Source organism: Gopherus flavomarginatus, chromosome 5 (genome assembly GCF_025201925.1).
Source record: "Gopherus flavomarginatus isolate rGopFla2 chromosome 5, rGopFla2.mat.asm, whole genome shotgun sequence".
In the NCBI taxonomy this organism is placed as follows: Eukaryota; Metazoa; Chordata; order Testudines; family Testudinidae; genus Gopherus; species Gopherus flavomarginatus.
The window spans coordinates 131,189,100-131,204,589 of NC_066621.1; the positions used below are offsets into that span (position 1 = coordinate 131,189,100).

Here is a 15,490-nt window from a genome sequence, read left to right on the forward strand (position 1 = left end):
GCTCAGGGGTGTGAAAAAACCACATCCCTGAGTGACGTAGTTATGTTGACCTAACCCCCAGTGCAGGCAGCGCTAGGCTGATGGAAGAAATCTTACCTTGACCTAGCTTCTGCCTCTTGGAGAGGAGGACTGACTGTAGCAACAGGAGAACCCATCCCATTGCTGTAGTGAGTGTCTACACTGGAGTGCTGCAGCAGGGCATCTGCAGTGCTTTTAAGTGTAGACAGTTCTGTAGGTAGACCAGTCCTTAAGAACAGAAATAAACAAAACCAAAATAAACCACTTTTCAATTAAAATAACTGTGTGGACACACAGATTTGCACTAGTTTAGTGAGTTATTTTTTTATTTAAGCTGCTGCACTAATTGCAAATGTATATGTTAAAAACCCCATAAGGTGTATTTTTACTAGAGCCATGTCTATACTAGAGAGCTTACAGCAGCGCAACTGTACCAAGGCAGCTGCACTGCTGTAAGATTTCCCATGTAGCTGCTCTATGCCAACAGGAGAGATCTCTCCTGTTGACATAATTAAACCACCCCTAACGAGTGGCGGTGGCTGAGTCAGCAGGAGCGTGTCTCCTGCCAACATAGCACTGTCCACACCAGTGCTTCTGTCTGTGTAACTTGAGATGTTTTTTCATACCCCTGAGCAATGTAAGGGTACATCTATACTACCTGCCTGATCGGCGGGTAGTGTTCGATTTATCGGGGATCGATTTATCGCATCTCATCTGGACGCGATAAATAGATCCGCTAATCGACGCCCGCACTCCACCTCATCAGGAGGAGTAAGCGGCATTGATGGGGGAGCCGCACTGGTCGACTCGCCACCGTGAGGACGGCCAGGTAAGTCGAACTAAGATACTTCGACTTCAGCTACACGAATAGCGTAGCTGAAGTTGCGTATCTTAGTTTGAACCCCCTCCCCCCTGCTATTGTAGCCCAGGCCTATGTTATACTGACAAAAGTGCTAGTGAAGACATAGTCTAGGAAAAAGGTGTGATTTTAATTTGGGTTATCTAACATGAGGTAAAATCCTAGTGACGGCAGTTTGTGGTTTTCACATGAGTTAGCAAGTCAAGTTAAAGACTGGGGGAGCCTCACTGCTAACTCATGTGAAAACTACAAACTGCCTTGTTTTCAGCTAGGGTTTTACCCCATGTTGGTTAGGAATACTTTGTGCTTTCCACGATCCCTGAGTCTGCAAGGTCCAGTTTGGCTCTCAGCACAAGTTAGACCAACCATCTGGGCTCCTTTCATTTATCCCAATTGATAACAGCCCCAAGGGGGCATTACTCCAACTGAGGATCATCAGAGCACAGCAATGCTATGGTCACATCCTCTTTCCTGCCTACACTCTGCCTCTTTTCCTAGTGAAGACACCTCCTTAATGGGGATACTTAACCAAGTGTTAAATTGCTGTGAAATTCTGAGCTCTGACCTTTGAATATAGAATTTACCAAATGAAGATTAGGAGCAGCAATAAAGATAAAATACAGTCAATGTCTTTCTCATTCTTGTCTTTTTTTATTCTTTGTTGTGTTTTATTTCATGTAAGTCTTTTCCAACTTCTTTTTTTAAATGGCCTTTTTTTCAGCTTCAGAATAGCTACTTATTCAGGATGATTAGCTGAAAATGGCCTATCCCAGTGTAATGCTCTCTAGATATAGGTCCAAATATCCAGAAATGGCCTTTGATTTGCAGTGCCTCCATTTTTGGGTGCCCTCCCATTAACAGCTGATTTGTAGGTGGTCAGTAGCTCTAAAAATCAGGCTCAGATTTCAGATCCCAGCCTCTGCTGAAGTCCTTTTGTACTACTCTAGTGATTCAGAGAGGACATAAAGTTGCCTTGAGTGGACAGATTAGGATGCTCCTGGTTGGAGGAGTCTCAGGGTCACATAGAGTTGTCATAGGTAGCTCTACACAACGTGCTGTCACAGCCACTGAGTTAGGTGGCATGGCAAGAGTGTAGGCAGGAAAGAGGATGTGGCCATAGCACTGCTGTGCTCTGATGATCCTCAGCTGGAGTAATGCCCCCTTGGGGCTGTTATCAGTTGGGATAAATGAAAGGAGCCCAGATGGTTGGTCTAATTTGTGCTGAGAGCCAAACTGGACCTTGCAGACTCAGGGATCGTGGAAAGCACAAAGTTAGTGTAAAGCCATCTTTGTCTCTTCCCTCAAGTCCTGCACCAAACACATCTCTCTGGACCCAATGATGGCGCTAGGGCTGAGATTTACAAAGTGGTCTAAGTGATTTAGATACCCATCTTCTATTAAAGTTAATGGGAATTGGACATGCAAATCCTCTATGTGGCTATGAAAATCCCACCCTAGGTGTCTAAAGTTGGGCACCCAATATCAGGGGCCACTTTTGAAACTGTGAGTCACACTACATGTCATACTCTTCTCTGTCTAGTTAATTTTAATACTGGCAGTAATGTGAGACCAAGCGGAATAGGAAGAGCACTGTTCATTAAATAGTTAATTCCTTACCATTCTATCACTGACTTTCAGATGGAACTCCAAGATGATGGCATCACCTTGGGTTTGGAGAACAGTCTCTCGAAGGACATAATTTCCATCATAAACAATGTGTTTCAGGCCCCTTGGGGTGGCTCTCACACCTGTCAGAAAGATGAAAAAGTAGTAGAATGTAACCTGTGCCAGTCTAGCATTCTCTGTTACCAGCTGGCTTGTGAGCTGCTGGAGCGACTAGCTCCAAAAGAAGAAATCAGGCTGGTGGTAAGTAGTGAAACAAATAGCTTATGTAATTAAATGACAAATTATGAGAGTTCCCCAAAACTCCTGTTTTAATTAGCCTGACATAAGGAAGTGAACTGCATTGATCTTGTGCATAGAGGAATTCTAGAGCAAAATTCCCATTGATTTGTCAGATCTGATAAGCTTGGATGGGAAACCTTCAAAGCACACTCGCTGGCAATGATATTGATACAATAGGTGGCACTCTTCCTTCTATATCAACTTTGAACCAGTGGTGGCAGGGCTCTGTTGTTGGAGGTCATGTCTTTCAGATTAACAAATATGCTTCTTAGTGCTTTTCATCTTCAAAGTTGTTTATATAACTAGTTAAAACCAAGGGCCAAGATTTTCAAGTGACTAGTGATTTTGGGCGATTCAGTTTTCAAGTGTCCCACTTGGGGTCCCTTAAAGGGGCCTGATTTTTAGAAAGTTAGGTTCCTCGAAGCTGTTTCAGGTTGGGCATCTCACATCACTAGTCATTTTTGAATATCTTCACCAAAATTCCTGGCCACTTGTGATCATTAAAGATCCTTTGTTACTTTTTATGAGACTCACTTAAATGTCCAAGTTTGAGAATGCTGACATTATCACACCCAAATGTACGTGTGTACAGTCCATTCATGCTCAGTTTGGGCCCCATTTATGCATGCAGGATTTAATTTAAAGATTAGGATTTGGCCTAGTGTACTGAAGGCTGTACATCAAGAAATGAATTGAATTCCTCAGTTTCCCCATCTGTAAAATGAGGATGATGATAAACTGTTTTTGAGGTCTACTGATGAGAAGTGCTTAATAAGAGCTAGGTATAATCATTATTGTGTTCTTATAGGAGCCCACAGACAACCTTGAGGATAGTCTTCTGTATACTAGACCCGAGTTTATTATAGGAACTGAAGGGGAAGAGGAAAATAAATCTGCAACAAAACATGGAGAAAACCCAGGAAATCATAGAGAGACAACAGAAAATGCTGGTAAGCTATTTGAACTAGGTGTTAAATGAAGCATTGGTTTGGCTTTATTCCTTAAAAAAATACAAAGATTTAAACTAGTCTTGCAAATCCAACAGCACGGAATTGATAGTTTTTCATGCATTTTATACTTTTAAAATGTGTTCATTCTATGGGAAAGTTGCTTTCCATTTATACACTTATATAGCAAAATTGTTGAACCAAGAAAAAAAATCATTAAAAACCCCATTCCTTTGATCACACAGAAAAATGTTATGGGTCAAATTAATTCCTAATATAATTCTACTGACTGCAGTAGAGATATAGCTGGCATGCATTTGCCCTTTGCAGCAATTCCACCTTCCCTTGGTTTATTTTCTAGTTTCATTCCCAACCAGCTAAAGAGATGATATATTAATGACTCTAATGTAACTTGATTTCAGCATCAATAAAAAATGACACTGAAAGAAAATTCTGTTACCAGCAACTTCCAGTAACCTTGAAGCTCATATACACTATCTTGCAGGTACAGCTGATTACTTTTTAAATATATATATTTGATTTAATGACATCCCTGCTTTGAGAGTAGCATTAATTACATGAATTGCTTGCACAGGAAATGGCTAGATTTGAAGAGCCAGACATTCTTTTTAACATGCTGAACTGTTTGAAGATTCTCTGTCTTCATGGGGAATGTTTCTACATTGCAAGAAAGGACCATCCACAATTCTTGGCTTACATTCAAGATCAGATGCTGATTGCAAGGTATGTTTTTAACCCAGGAATTGTCATTTTTATTTATATTACAGTTAGTGCTTCTAAATTCCAACCAGGATCAGAGGTCCATTGTGCTAGGCATTGTACAAACACACAGTGAGAAGCAGTTGTTACTTCAAAGCTCTTACAGTTTAAATAGACAAGATAGACAAAGGATGGGAAGGGAAACAGAGGCACCGAAAAGTGAAGTAACTTGTCCAAGGTCACACAGCGGGTCAGTCCCAGAGCTGAGAACAGAACCCAGGTCTCCTAACTACCAGTCCAGTGCTCCCTTTGCTAGACCACTAGCCTCCCTGATTGCAGTGCAAATTTGCAATAATGGTTCCAGGAATGCTCATATATTGTCAATGAAACTGATTTCTGGACAATAAAAAACCGTTCAAGGAAAAGCAGATCAGAACTATGTACAGCATGTGAATTTTATTTTTAAATCTTAAGTTTTGTTTTGAGTGCTAAGGGCTTTGCTTGTAGTAGTTTATTTGCAAGGAGTTTGGCCATGTGAACAACAGACTTGTCATATCATCATTTACTAAGAAACTGACATTGTGTAAATCTCATTCCTTTCTTTCCTCCCTTCCCTTTTGTCCATTATTATCTCTCCTTATGTCAAGTCTTATTGCTCTGGGGCCCAATCTGTACCCCTTATTAGCATAAGCAATTCAATCAGCTTTGGAGGGACAACTCATGTGAGTAAGGACTTGCAGGATTCATCTTAGACTGTTAAATCTTCAGAGCTTTCCTGGATTTTTTATTTGTCTGTAAGGCACCACATGCACTTGTGGTGCAGTATAAATAATGATAATAGTACAAAGGGTTACACAACATCTCTGTTCAGAAAAGTGCATATAGCAATGCTTGTATTTAAACCTTAACTAAAGCTGATAGAAAAACAGGAAATTCTGATATTTTAACATTTTGTTTTTATCTGTACATGCAAAGCGATGCAGTCTAATTTAGTTGTAACCACTCAAGAAAGAGATCTTGGAGTCATCATGGATAGTTCTCTGGAAACATCTGCTGAGTGTGCAGTTGCAGTCAATAAAGCTAATAGAATGTTAGGAACCATTGGAAAGGGATTGATAATAAGAGAAAATATCATAATGTCACGCCATAAATCCATGGTATGCTCACTCCTTGAATACTGCTTGCAATTCTGGTTACACCATCTCAAAAAAGATATCTTAGAAATGGAAAAGGAACAGAGAAGGGCAGCAAAAATGAGTAAGGGTATGGAACGGATTCCACATTAGGTGAGATTAAAAAGACTCTGACTGTTCAGCTTAGAAAAAATAGATGACTAAGCGGAAATATGATAGACGTCTATAAAATCATAAATGGTATGGAGAAAATGAATAAGGAAGTATTATTTACCCCTAACACACGTAACACAGGAACCAGGCCCATAGGGGAAAAAGGGGTCATGACGCACTTGAACTACAGCTTCCGTGAGGCACTGCAACTACCCAGGTGAATGCAGATTAATGTTGAACTGACCTGAAACAAAATGTTTAATTCAGTTCAAAAAACCGAAAAGTGTTTTGATTCAGGAACACCCAGTCAGAAATGAAATATTTCATTTAGATTTTCCCAATAAGAAATCAAAAACATTTTGGTAAAATTTAAAGTTTTACCAAGGACAACTTAGATTTTCCAGGAACAACATTTTCTATCAGAAAAAAAATTGTTGGAAAATTCCCTGCCACCTCTTAATATTAGCTGAGAAATATGTTGTTTGGCGAGTGTAAAACCAAAGGGGAGTAACCAACTATAAGGAGGTGCAAAGCATCACTGTTGGAGAGAGGACATCAGATGAGATCTTCTTTGATCTGATCAGGCCTACCAGTTGCTACATTCCACACGCCAATTGTTTTACAATGAGTCAGATGTATTTTTTTCATGTGGAGTAATACATTTCTGTTTCAGTTATGCTGGTGAATGTCTCTGACAGACCGTTTCCAAAAACTGCTAGAATTTACCCCAACAAAATTCATTTAAAATGAATATAAAATGCAGGAGTATATGGGACTTCCACATATGTTAACAATTCAATGTTTCTGTGAGTGCCGGATGTAACTCACAAATATACCCCTTTTCTTATGAAGTAAATTCCCCGCAGTCCCATAATGTAGACATTTAGTATGAAGGACGTTCTATGAGTAAAAGACAATTTCTGTGATCAGATTTGCTTTTGTTGGTCCTTCTAGTTTATGGAGAGTAGTGAAGTCTGATTTCTCTCAGCTTTCTTCATTGGCTGTTCCACTCCTTCTACATGCTCTGTCGCTTCCTCATGGAGCTGATATTTTCTGGACAATCATAAACAGCAATTTTAACAGCAAAGATTGGAAGATGAGGTTTGAAGCAGGTAGGTCTGAAAAGTATGTGATATTTGCATGTGGGTTGCTATGGCAGGGAGGAAGGGGTTTTATCACTTGGAGATATTGTAGTTTACATTGGCTGTTTAAGGTAGAGAGGCTATTTTTCTACAGTTTCTTTCCATCTGCTACCCATAAGTGTTTTTTGTTTGTTTCTTTTTAAATTCATTGTGTTCATTGCATGTTCTGGTGGTTGGTTTAATAAAATCAGATATCACATTGATAGAAAAGACCCATTAGATCCTCCACCCATAGTCCTTCTACCTCTCACTAATGCAGGATTGTTCCTTATAGTCCATTTCCTTGTACTCTGGCTAGCCTAGTTTAAATATCTCCAGTAATGGAGCATTACTTACTGTGTACCCCCTTGTAGTGCTCTTTAAAGACTATTTAACATAGCTCTCCAGTATTGGTGTATATTTGTAACATGATAAAATTCTCATAGACTCATAGACTCGTAGGTCAGAAGGGACCAATCTGATCATCTAGTCTGACCTCCTGCACAAGGCAGGCCACAGAACCCCACCCATCCAATTTTATAACAACCCCTATCCCAGGACCGAGTTATTGAAATCCTCAAAAACGGTTTGAAGACCTCAAGCTGCAGAGAAACCACCAGCAAGCGACCCGTGCCCCACGCTGCAGGGGAAGGCGAAAAACCTCCAGGGCACCTGCCAATCCGCCCTGGAGGAAAATTCCTTCCCGACCCCAAATATGGCGATCAGCTAAACCCTGAGCATGTGGGCAAGACTCACCAGCTAGCACCCAAGAAGGAATTCTCCGCAGCAACTCAGTACCCATCGCATGCAACATCTCCCCGCAGACCATTGAGCAGACCTGTCTGGTGGTAATTCAAGATCAATTGCCCAAATTAATGATCCTATCATAACATCCCCTCCATATACTTATCAAGCTTTGTCTTAAAGCCAGGAAAGTCTTTTGCCCCTACTACTTCCCTCGGAAGGCTATTCCAGAACTTCACTCCCCTAATGGTCAGAAACCTTCGTCTAATTTCAAGTCTAAACTTCCTAATATCCAGTTTATACCCATTCGTCCTCGTGGCTACATTAGTACTAAACTTAAATAATTCCTCTCCCTCCCTAACGTTAACCCCCTTGATATATTTATATAGAGCGAGCATATCCCCCCTCAGCCTTCTTTTGGCCAGGCTAAACAAGCCAAGCTCTTTGAGTCTCCTTTCATAAGGCAGTTTTTCCATTCCTCGGATCATCCTTGTAGCCCGTCTCTGAACCTGTTCCAGTTTGAATTCATCCTTCTTGAACATGGGACACCAGAATTGCACACAGTATTCCAGATGGGGTCTCACCAACGCCTTATACAACGGTACTAACACATCCTTATCCTTGCAGGAAATACCCCGCCTGATGCATCCCAAAATCACATTTGCTTTTTTAACAGCCGTATCACATTGGCGACTCATAGTCATCCTGCTATCAACCAGTACCCCAAGGTCCTTCTCTTCCTCCGTCGCTTCCAACTGATGCGCCCCAACGTATATCCAAAATTCTTATTATTAATTCCTAAATGCATGACCTTGCACTTTTCACTATTGTATTTCATCCTATTTCTATTACTCCAGTTTACAAGGTGGTTCAGATCTTCCTGAATAGTATCCCTGTCCTCCTCCGTGTTAGCAATACCCCCCAGCTTGGTGTCATCCGCAAACTTTATTAGCACATTCCCGCTCTTTGTGCCAAGGTCAGTAATAAAAAGGTTAAATAAGATCGGTCCCAAAACCGATCCTTGAGGGACTCCACTGGTGACCTCCTTCCAGTCCGACAGTTCACCTTTCAATACGACCCTCTGGAGTCTCCCCTTTAACCAGTTCCTTATCCAGCTTACAACTTTCATATTCACTCCCAGCTTTTCCAATTTAACTAACAGCTCCCTATGTGGAACCGTGTCGAACGCCTTACTGAAATCTAGGTAAATTATATCTACCGCATTTCCTTTATCTAAGTAATCCGTCACCTTCTCAAAGAAGGAGATCAGATTGATTTGGCACGATCTACCTTTAGTAAATCCGTGTTGCAATTCGTCACAATTACCATTGACCTCTATGTCCTTAACTACTTTCTCCCTTAAAATTTTTTCCAAGACCTTACATACTACAGATGTCAAGCTAACAGGCCTATAATTACCCGGATCACTCTTATTCCCTTTCTTAAAAATAGGAACTACATTAGCAATCCTCCAGTCATACGGCACAACCCCCGAGTTTATCGATTGCTTAAAAATTCTCGCTAACGGGCTCGCAATTTCACGCGCCAGTTCCTTTAATATCCTCGAGTGGAGATTGTCCGGGCCCTCCGACTTCGTCCCATCGAGCTGTTCAAGTATGGCCTCTACCTCAGTTGCGGTAATATCCACTTCCATATCCACATTCCCGTTTATCATCCCTCCATCATCGCAAGGTTCCTCACTAGTCTTATTAAAAACTGAGGCAAAGTACTTGTTTAGATGTTGGGCCATGCCTAGGTTATCCTTAACCTCCATTCCATCCTCAGTGTATAGCGGCCCCACTTCTTCTTTCTTTGTTTTCTTCTTATTTATGTGGCTGTAGAACCTCTTACTATTGGTTTTGATTCCCTTTGCAAGTTCCAGTTCAATGTGGCTTTTAGCCTTCCTCACTTTATCCCTACATGTTCTGACCTCAGCAAGGTAGCTTTCTTTACTGATCCTGCCTTCCTTCCACTCCCTGTAAGCTTTCTGCTTTTGTCTAATCCCCTCTCTGAGTTGCTTGCTCATCCAGTTTGGCCTACAACTCCTGCCCATGGTTCTTTTCCCCTTTCTTGGGATGCAGGCTTCCGACAGTCTCCGCAGCTGTGACTTAAAGTAATTCCAGGCCTCCTCCACATTTAAATCCACTAATTCCTCCGTCCAATCCACTTCCCTAACTAATTTCCTTAACTCTTTAAAATTAGCCCTCGAGAAGTCAAAAACCCTAATCGCAGATCTACATTTGTTTATCCTTCCATCTAGTTTGAACTGAATCAGCTCATGATCACTCGAACCAAGGTTGTCCCCTACCACCATTTCTTCTACGAGGTCTTCACTGCTCACCAACACCAAATCTAAAATGGCATCCCCTCTTGTAGGTGCTTCAACTACTTGATGAAGAAATCCATCTGCTATCACATCCAGAAAAATCTGACCCCTATTATTCGTGCAAGTACTTGTCCTCCAGTCTATATCCGGGAAGTTGAAGTCCCCCATAATCACACATTTCCCCTTTGTGTTTACTTCATTTAAGACATTAAAGAGGTCTCTATCCATATCCCAATCCGATCCCGGCGGTCTGTAGCACTATCCCCCAAGCACTATCTCAGGGGAAGCTCTAGTTGCTTTTTTACCCAGCGTGATTTTTGCCCAGACAGACTCTGTCTTATCCATTCCATCGCTTCTTATTTCGCTACATTTAATTTCATCATTGATGTACAAGGCTACTCCACCACCTTTGCCTTTCTTCCTGTCTTTTCTAAACATCACATAGCCTTCTCTAGTAATCTCCATGTTACCTTTCTGTTATCATTAAAAACAGATCTATATTACAGCCCATTGGATTGATCTTCTCTGGGCTGGTCAATCAAGGCCCCTGATGCTAGTTCAGGTTTGCCAAGAATCAGTGGCTGTTCCCATCTGCTCCTTAAAAGAGGAATTCCTTCAAATCAAAGTGATCCTGATGTTTGAAATAGGGGAATGAAAAGAAAGAAGCAGCTATTACAATCAATGAGCCTTATTTTCCTTTCTTATGCTGGTGTTACACTGATGTCAATCTGTTGACTTTAGTGGGGTTACTTTTAATTTACACTAGTGTAAGGGAGAGGAGACTCAAGCCCACTGGATTTTGTTTTGGAATTATTGGCCCACATCCTTGGCTGCAGACAAGTAGTGCACAGTACAGCTTGGGAAAAGGTGTGGGGTGTAAAGAGGTCTTTGGCCAGCGGTGCACCAGGACAGTCAATCTAAAAGCTGCTCTAAAGTTCTGCTGTCTGCCTGTGCCTCCGAAGTGCCATTATAGCTGCAATTGCCAGGATGCAGAGAACAGGGTGAAATTTTTTGGCCTCTATTATACGGAAAGTCAGGTTAGATGATCGTAATAGTCCCTTGTGACCTTAAAATCTATGAATCTATGAATTTAGAAGATCCTTCCTATAGCCCTGCCAGATGTAGGCAGATTGGGTGGTGCAGAAGCAGCTGTGCTGGCTCTGTGCCTCCAAAAGATCCTCCTGCACTGGAATGATCCTCCTGTGGCTGGTTGTGCTGGCGTTGGAGCTACTTTGCACCAAGGGAATGACACAAAGTAGCTGTAGTATAGGGGAGAATCTGGGAAACCTGTAAGTAATTGGGGTAATGAGAAAAATGTGCACTTGTCTCGCAAAGCTGAAAGTGGAAACAAGTTGATGTTTTGATTATTCTTTCTTGTTTTCTATGAGATACAGGCCTGTGTATATTGTTCAAAACATAGGGGAAAAGGTCGCTGCTTGAATTAATGTGAATATTTTCTTTGTTTGGGGACTTGTCTGCTGCAGTAGAGAAAGTGGCTGTTTTGTGCAGATTTCTGGACATTCACTCAGTGACAAAAAATCACCTGCTGAAGTATTCTTTGGCTCATGCATTCTGCTGTTTTTTGACTGCCGTGGAGGATGTCAACCCAGCAGTGGCAACAAGAGCTGGGCTATTACTTGACACCATAAAGAGGCCAGCTTTGCAGGTAGGTTCACCATATGGAACAAAAAATGCACCAAAGCTAGAAAGTGACAAAGACAGGGTCTTGACCCATTTTTTTCCCCCAAAGTTCAAAGGTGTTCAGATCCGTAGTTTGGAGTTTGGCCCATCACTATAACTTCAGAAAACACAGCATCTTAAGGTTCTCAGTAGCTAACTCGCACAGAGGCAGCATGCCGTTTACAGATTGTAGAGGTGCCAGTCTTCTGGTCCAAAATGCTAGCATCTGATAGGGCCGCCCGGGGGGGGGGCAAGAGGGGCAATTTGCCCCGGGCTCCGCAGGGGCCCCCACGAGAGTTTTTTGGGGCCCCTGGAGCGGGGTCCTTCACTTGCTCCAGGGGGCCTGGAAAACTCTTGCGGGGCCAGGCCCCAGAGCTTCTTCCGCTCCCGGTCTTTGCCGGCGGGGGGGTCCTTCTGCTCGGGGGGAAGGACCCCCCCGCCAGCGAATTACCGCCAAAGCGGGACCTGCCGCTGAAGTGCAACCCGGTCTTCGGCGGTAATTCAGCGGTGGGGGGCCCTTCCATTCCGGGACCTGCCGCCGAAGTGCCCCGAAGACCCGCGGCAGGGGTGCCCCGCCACCGAATTACCGCCGAAGAGCGGGCTGCACTTCGGCGGCGGGTCCTGCTTCGGTGGTAATTCGCCAGTGGAGGGCCCCCGCCACGGGTCTTCGGGGCACTTCAGCAGCAGGTCCCGGAACGGAAGGGCCCCCCGCCGCCGAACAGGGCTGGCTCTAGAATTTCGCTGCACGGGGGGCGCACTGCTGCTTGCCGGTCCCGCGGCTCCGGTGGACCTCCCGCAGGCATGCCTGCGGATGCTTCACTGGAGCCGCGGGACCAGCGGACCCTCCACAGGCATGCCTACGGGAGGTCCACCGGAGCCGCCTGCCGCCGATGGCCCCAGGCCCCCGGAATCTTCTGGGCGGCCCTGGCATCTGAGCTATTACTTGAAAAAATATAATTATTTTTATAATGGTAAAACAAATTGGGGTGATTTTCTTTTTAATGCTGGAAAAAAATATAGTTCAAAAATCTACTGACTCACAAGTAAGACCCTCTGTTTTCAGTTTTTACTGATTTTTTTTTTTAACTGATAAATTCCCAGGTTTTACAAAAGCTATTATTCAGTTTTAATTGATCCAAACTTAGGGTAAAAACCAATCATGTACAGGAAAGTACTGATAATATATTAAGAAAATCTAATGTATTATATGAGGTAAATGTGTTTATGTTAATAATAAATTAGTCTAAATGCAATTGGGAGGTTGTCTGTTAAAGTAAGGCAAAGTAGTGGAAGATACACATATGCACATGTGCAAATATGTACGAACTGTTAGTGTACATTTTATGAAATAAACCACAGCATTAAACTCCTTTTACTTTCAGTATTTTTACTTTTCTCTATATATTGTTTTTTCTGTTCTCTTGTCCCCCAATATTTACCAGAAAATGGTGAAGTTAATTTTTTGCACTGATTTTCACCCATTTTTTATCTTTGTAGTAAACACTGATAAATTCCTAGGAATTTTTAAACCAAAAAAACTTGTATATGAAGGGCCTTACTCACAGGTAAACAGATAGCAGAAAATTTATGAAAACAAAGCTACCTATTGCCTTGATCTCTGAAAGATTTATACACATGTTTACCTTTAAGCATGTGAGAAGACCCCTGATTGGACTACTCATGTGCTTAAAATTAAGCACATATATAAATCTTAGCAGGATCACGACCTACATTTATAAGCAAGATGAAAAAATCTCATTATAAAGTTTAGTGCAATATCTGGTATAAATTATTTCTGGTAGGTAGAACAAAAATGGTATTTAAGTAATAATTCCAGTACAGTTGCCCATAAAATGCAGTTAATAGGTTTGCTATTTTATACGCTATATGAGGCAGATTTTCAAAGCACAGCTCAGGGAATGTGGATTCTGCTGAAGATAGTGGGAGTTGCACAGCTCCAGTCCTGTCTAAATCTTTTCAAATGTGTCCCTAGTGCTTTGACAAATTGATTGCATATGCCAAAGGCTACAAATAACTGCCTAAGCCAGATTTTTCTTTGTGGTCTGGCCAAAGGTTCTTCTTGTTGAGGAAGACAGACTTGTCCCACGTGTGCTGCACTTGTTAAATATTTAATTCCTGTTGTCTTTTTCAAACATGAATGTTTACACCAAGCTCAAAATTCTTATGCTAATAAAACACAGCAGCATTTGTGTGCCTTTGATACTTTTAACCAGGTAATATATCTTCCTCATTTGGGGCTTGAGCCTACCTACCTAAAATGCCTACTGAAATCAATGGGAATTTTGGGTTCACTGGAAGGTCAGGATCAGACCTATACTTTTTTTGATCTACGTACAGCTCCACCCCGATATAACGCAACCCGATATAACACAAATTCGGATATAACGTGGTAAAGCAGTGCTCTGGGGGTGTGGGGCTGCGCACTCAGGTGGATCAAAGCAAGTTCGATATAACACAGTTTCATCTATAATGCGGTAAGATTTTTTGGCTCCCAAGGACAGTGTTATATCGAGGTAGAGGTGTAGTTATTAAAACATTTAAAATAACATTTTTGATTACTTAAAACAGTTGAACCAGTGGAACTGCTGCTAAATTCCCATCGTATTTCATTGATTGAATTAATGGGAGGTAACATACATTTCTAGTGGTACATGCTTCAATAATCTCCACTCTCCATGAACTGTATTGAACTCCTTGGATTCCTGTTAGCAAGCGAAGTCCTTTCCATTAGCTTTCATTCATTTTATTTTATCAGAATATGGTACATGCTTTCTACTTAAGTGCTCTACCCCAGCGCTACTTTTATGGTTCTGCTGGAAATAAATGGCCAAATTCCCTGAATCCTCCTTGGTTTTGAAGACTCCTTGAAAGCAGTGGGTTTACATGAATGAAAATGAAGGCAGAATTTGGCCCAAGAATTCTGAGGCAAAGGGTTTTGCACGGTATTCACATCTGCATTGCTAATACCCACAGTGTCCTTCTGCCTGATAGGTATGTCATAGCAGCAGCGGGGTTTGCATTTGAATCTGTTTCTAGATGCACTGCATTGGTTCCTGTATTCTTTGCTTGTCAGAATTCTGGATTGCTTCCTCCACTTTAAAATGACTTGGGGCCAATACACTGGTATAACTTCACTGAAACCAACAGAGCATCAGGGTATGATCAGGGAGGATTTTGTGTTGCATGTAATAGGGTAAAATTTTGCCCTATACTTACATATTTTTAAAAATTAAAATGAAATATCCCCCATTCAAAATGACGAGGGCCTAATTCTTCCCTCACTTACATTGGTTTTCCATCAGTTTTAGTAGAGTTATTCCCAACTGACATGTGTGAGAGACCAGAAACAGGCCCTTCTTCTCCACCAGCTGATTAGAGAAGTTGAGAGGTTTGCCTCTCCATTTTAAAGAACACTTGTTATACTCTTTCCATCTGAGTTCTGTTCTTTTTTTCCTCCACAGGGTCTGTGCCTCTGCCTTGATTTCCAGTTTGATACAGTTGTCAAAGACAGACCCACAATTCTCAGCAAGCTTTTGCTCCTTCATTTTCTAAAGCAGGACATTCCGGCTTTGAGCTGGGAGTTCTTTGTGAATCGCTTTGAGACACTCTCTCTGGAAGCACAGCTTCATCTGGACTGCAACAAAGAATTCCCTTTTCCAACAAGTAAGCAGACTCAGAAACACATTACCTTTCACCACTGCTGGAATTCAGCTCTCTGAACTAGGGAAGGAGAGAAGTGAAGGCCCCATCTGCAGTGGGGCTTTAACCAGGTTTACTGAACTGATGTAGTCATTTTAAACTAGAAGTGGATAACCCAGTGTAAACATGCCTAGACCAGATTAGGATACACTGTGTTTAAAGGT

At 42.0% G+C, this 15,490-nt stretch overlaps 1 protein-coding gene across 7 annotated transcripts in view; it reads left to right on the forward strand.

Moving 5' to 3' along the window:
- The window catches only part of UNC79 (unc-79 homolog, NALCN channel complex subunit), a 151,714-nt gene that overhangs the window by 50,729 nt on the left and 85,495 nt on the right, over positions 1-15,490 (forward strand). For all 7 annotated transcript variants that reach the window (XM_050953167.1, XM_050953166.1, XM_050953161.1 and 4 more), the window contains 7 exons: positions 2,516-2,743; positions 3,591-3,732; positions 4,152-4,234; positions 4,325-4,473; positions 6,690-6,847; positions 11,411-11,592; positions 15,089-15,290. In XM_050953167.1, the coding sequence (XP_050809124.1) occupies positions 2,516-2,743; positions 3,591-3,732; positions 4,152-4,234; positions 4,325-4,473; positions 6,690-6,847; positions 11,411-11,592; positions 15,089-15,290 (1,144 nt within the window). The remainder of the gene's footprint in view (positions 1-2,515; positions 2,744-3,590; positions 3,733-4,151; positions 4,235-4,324; positions 4,474-6,689; positions 6,848-11,410; positions 11,593-15,088; positions 15,291-15,490) is intronic.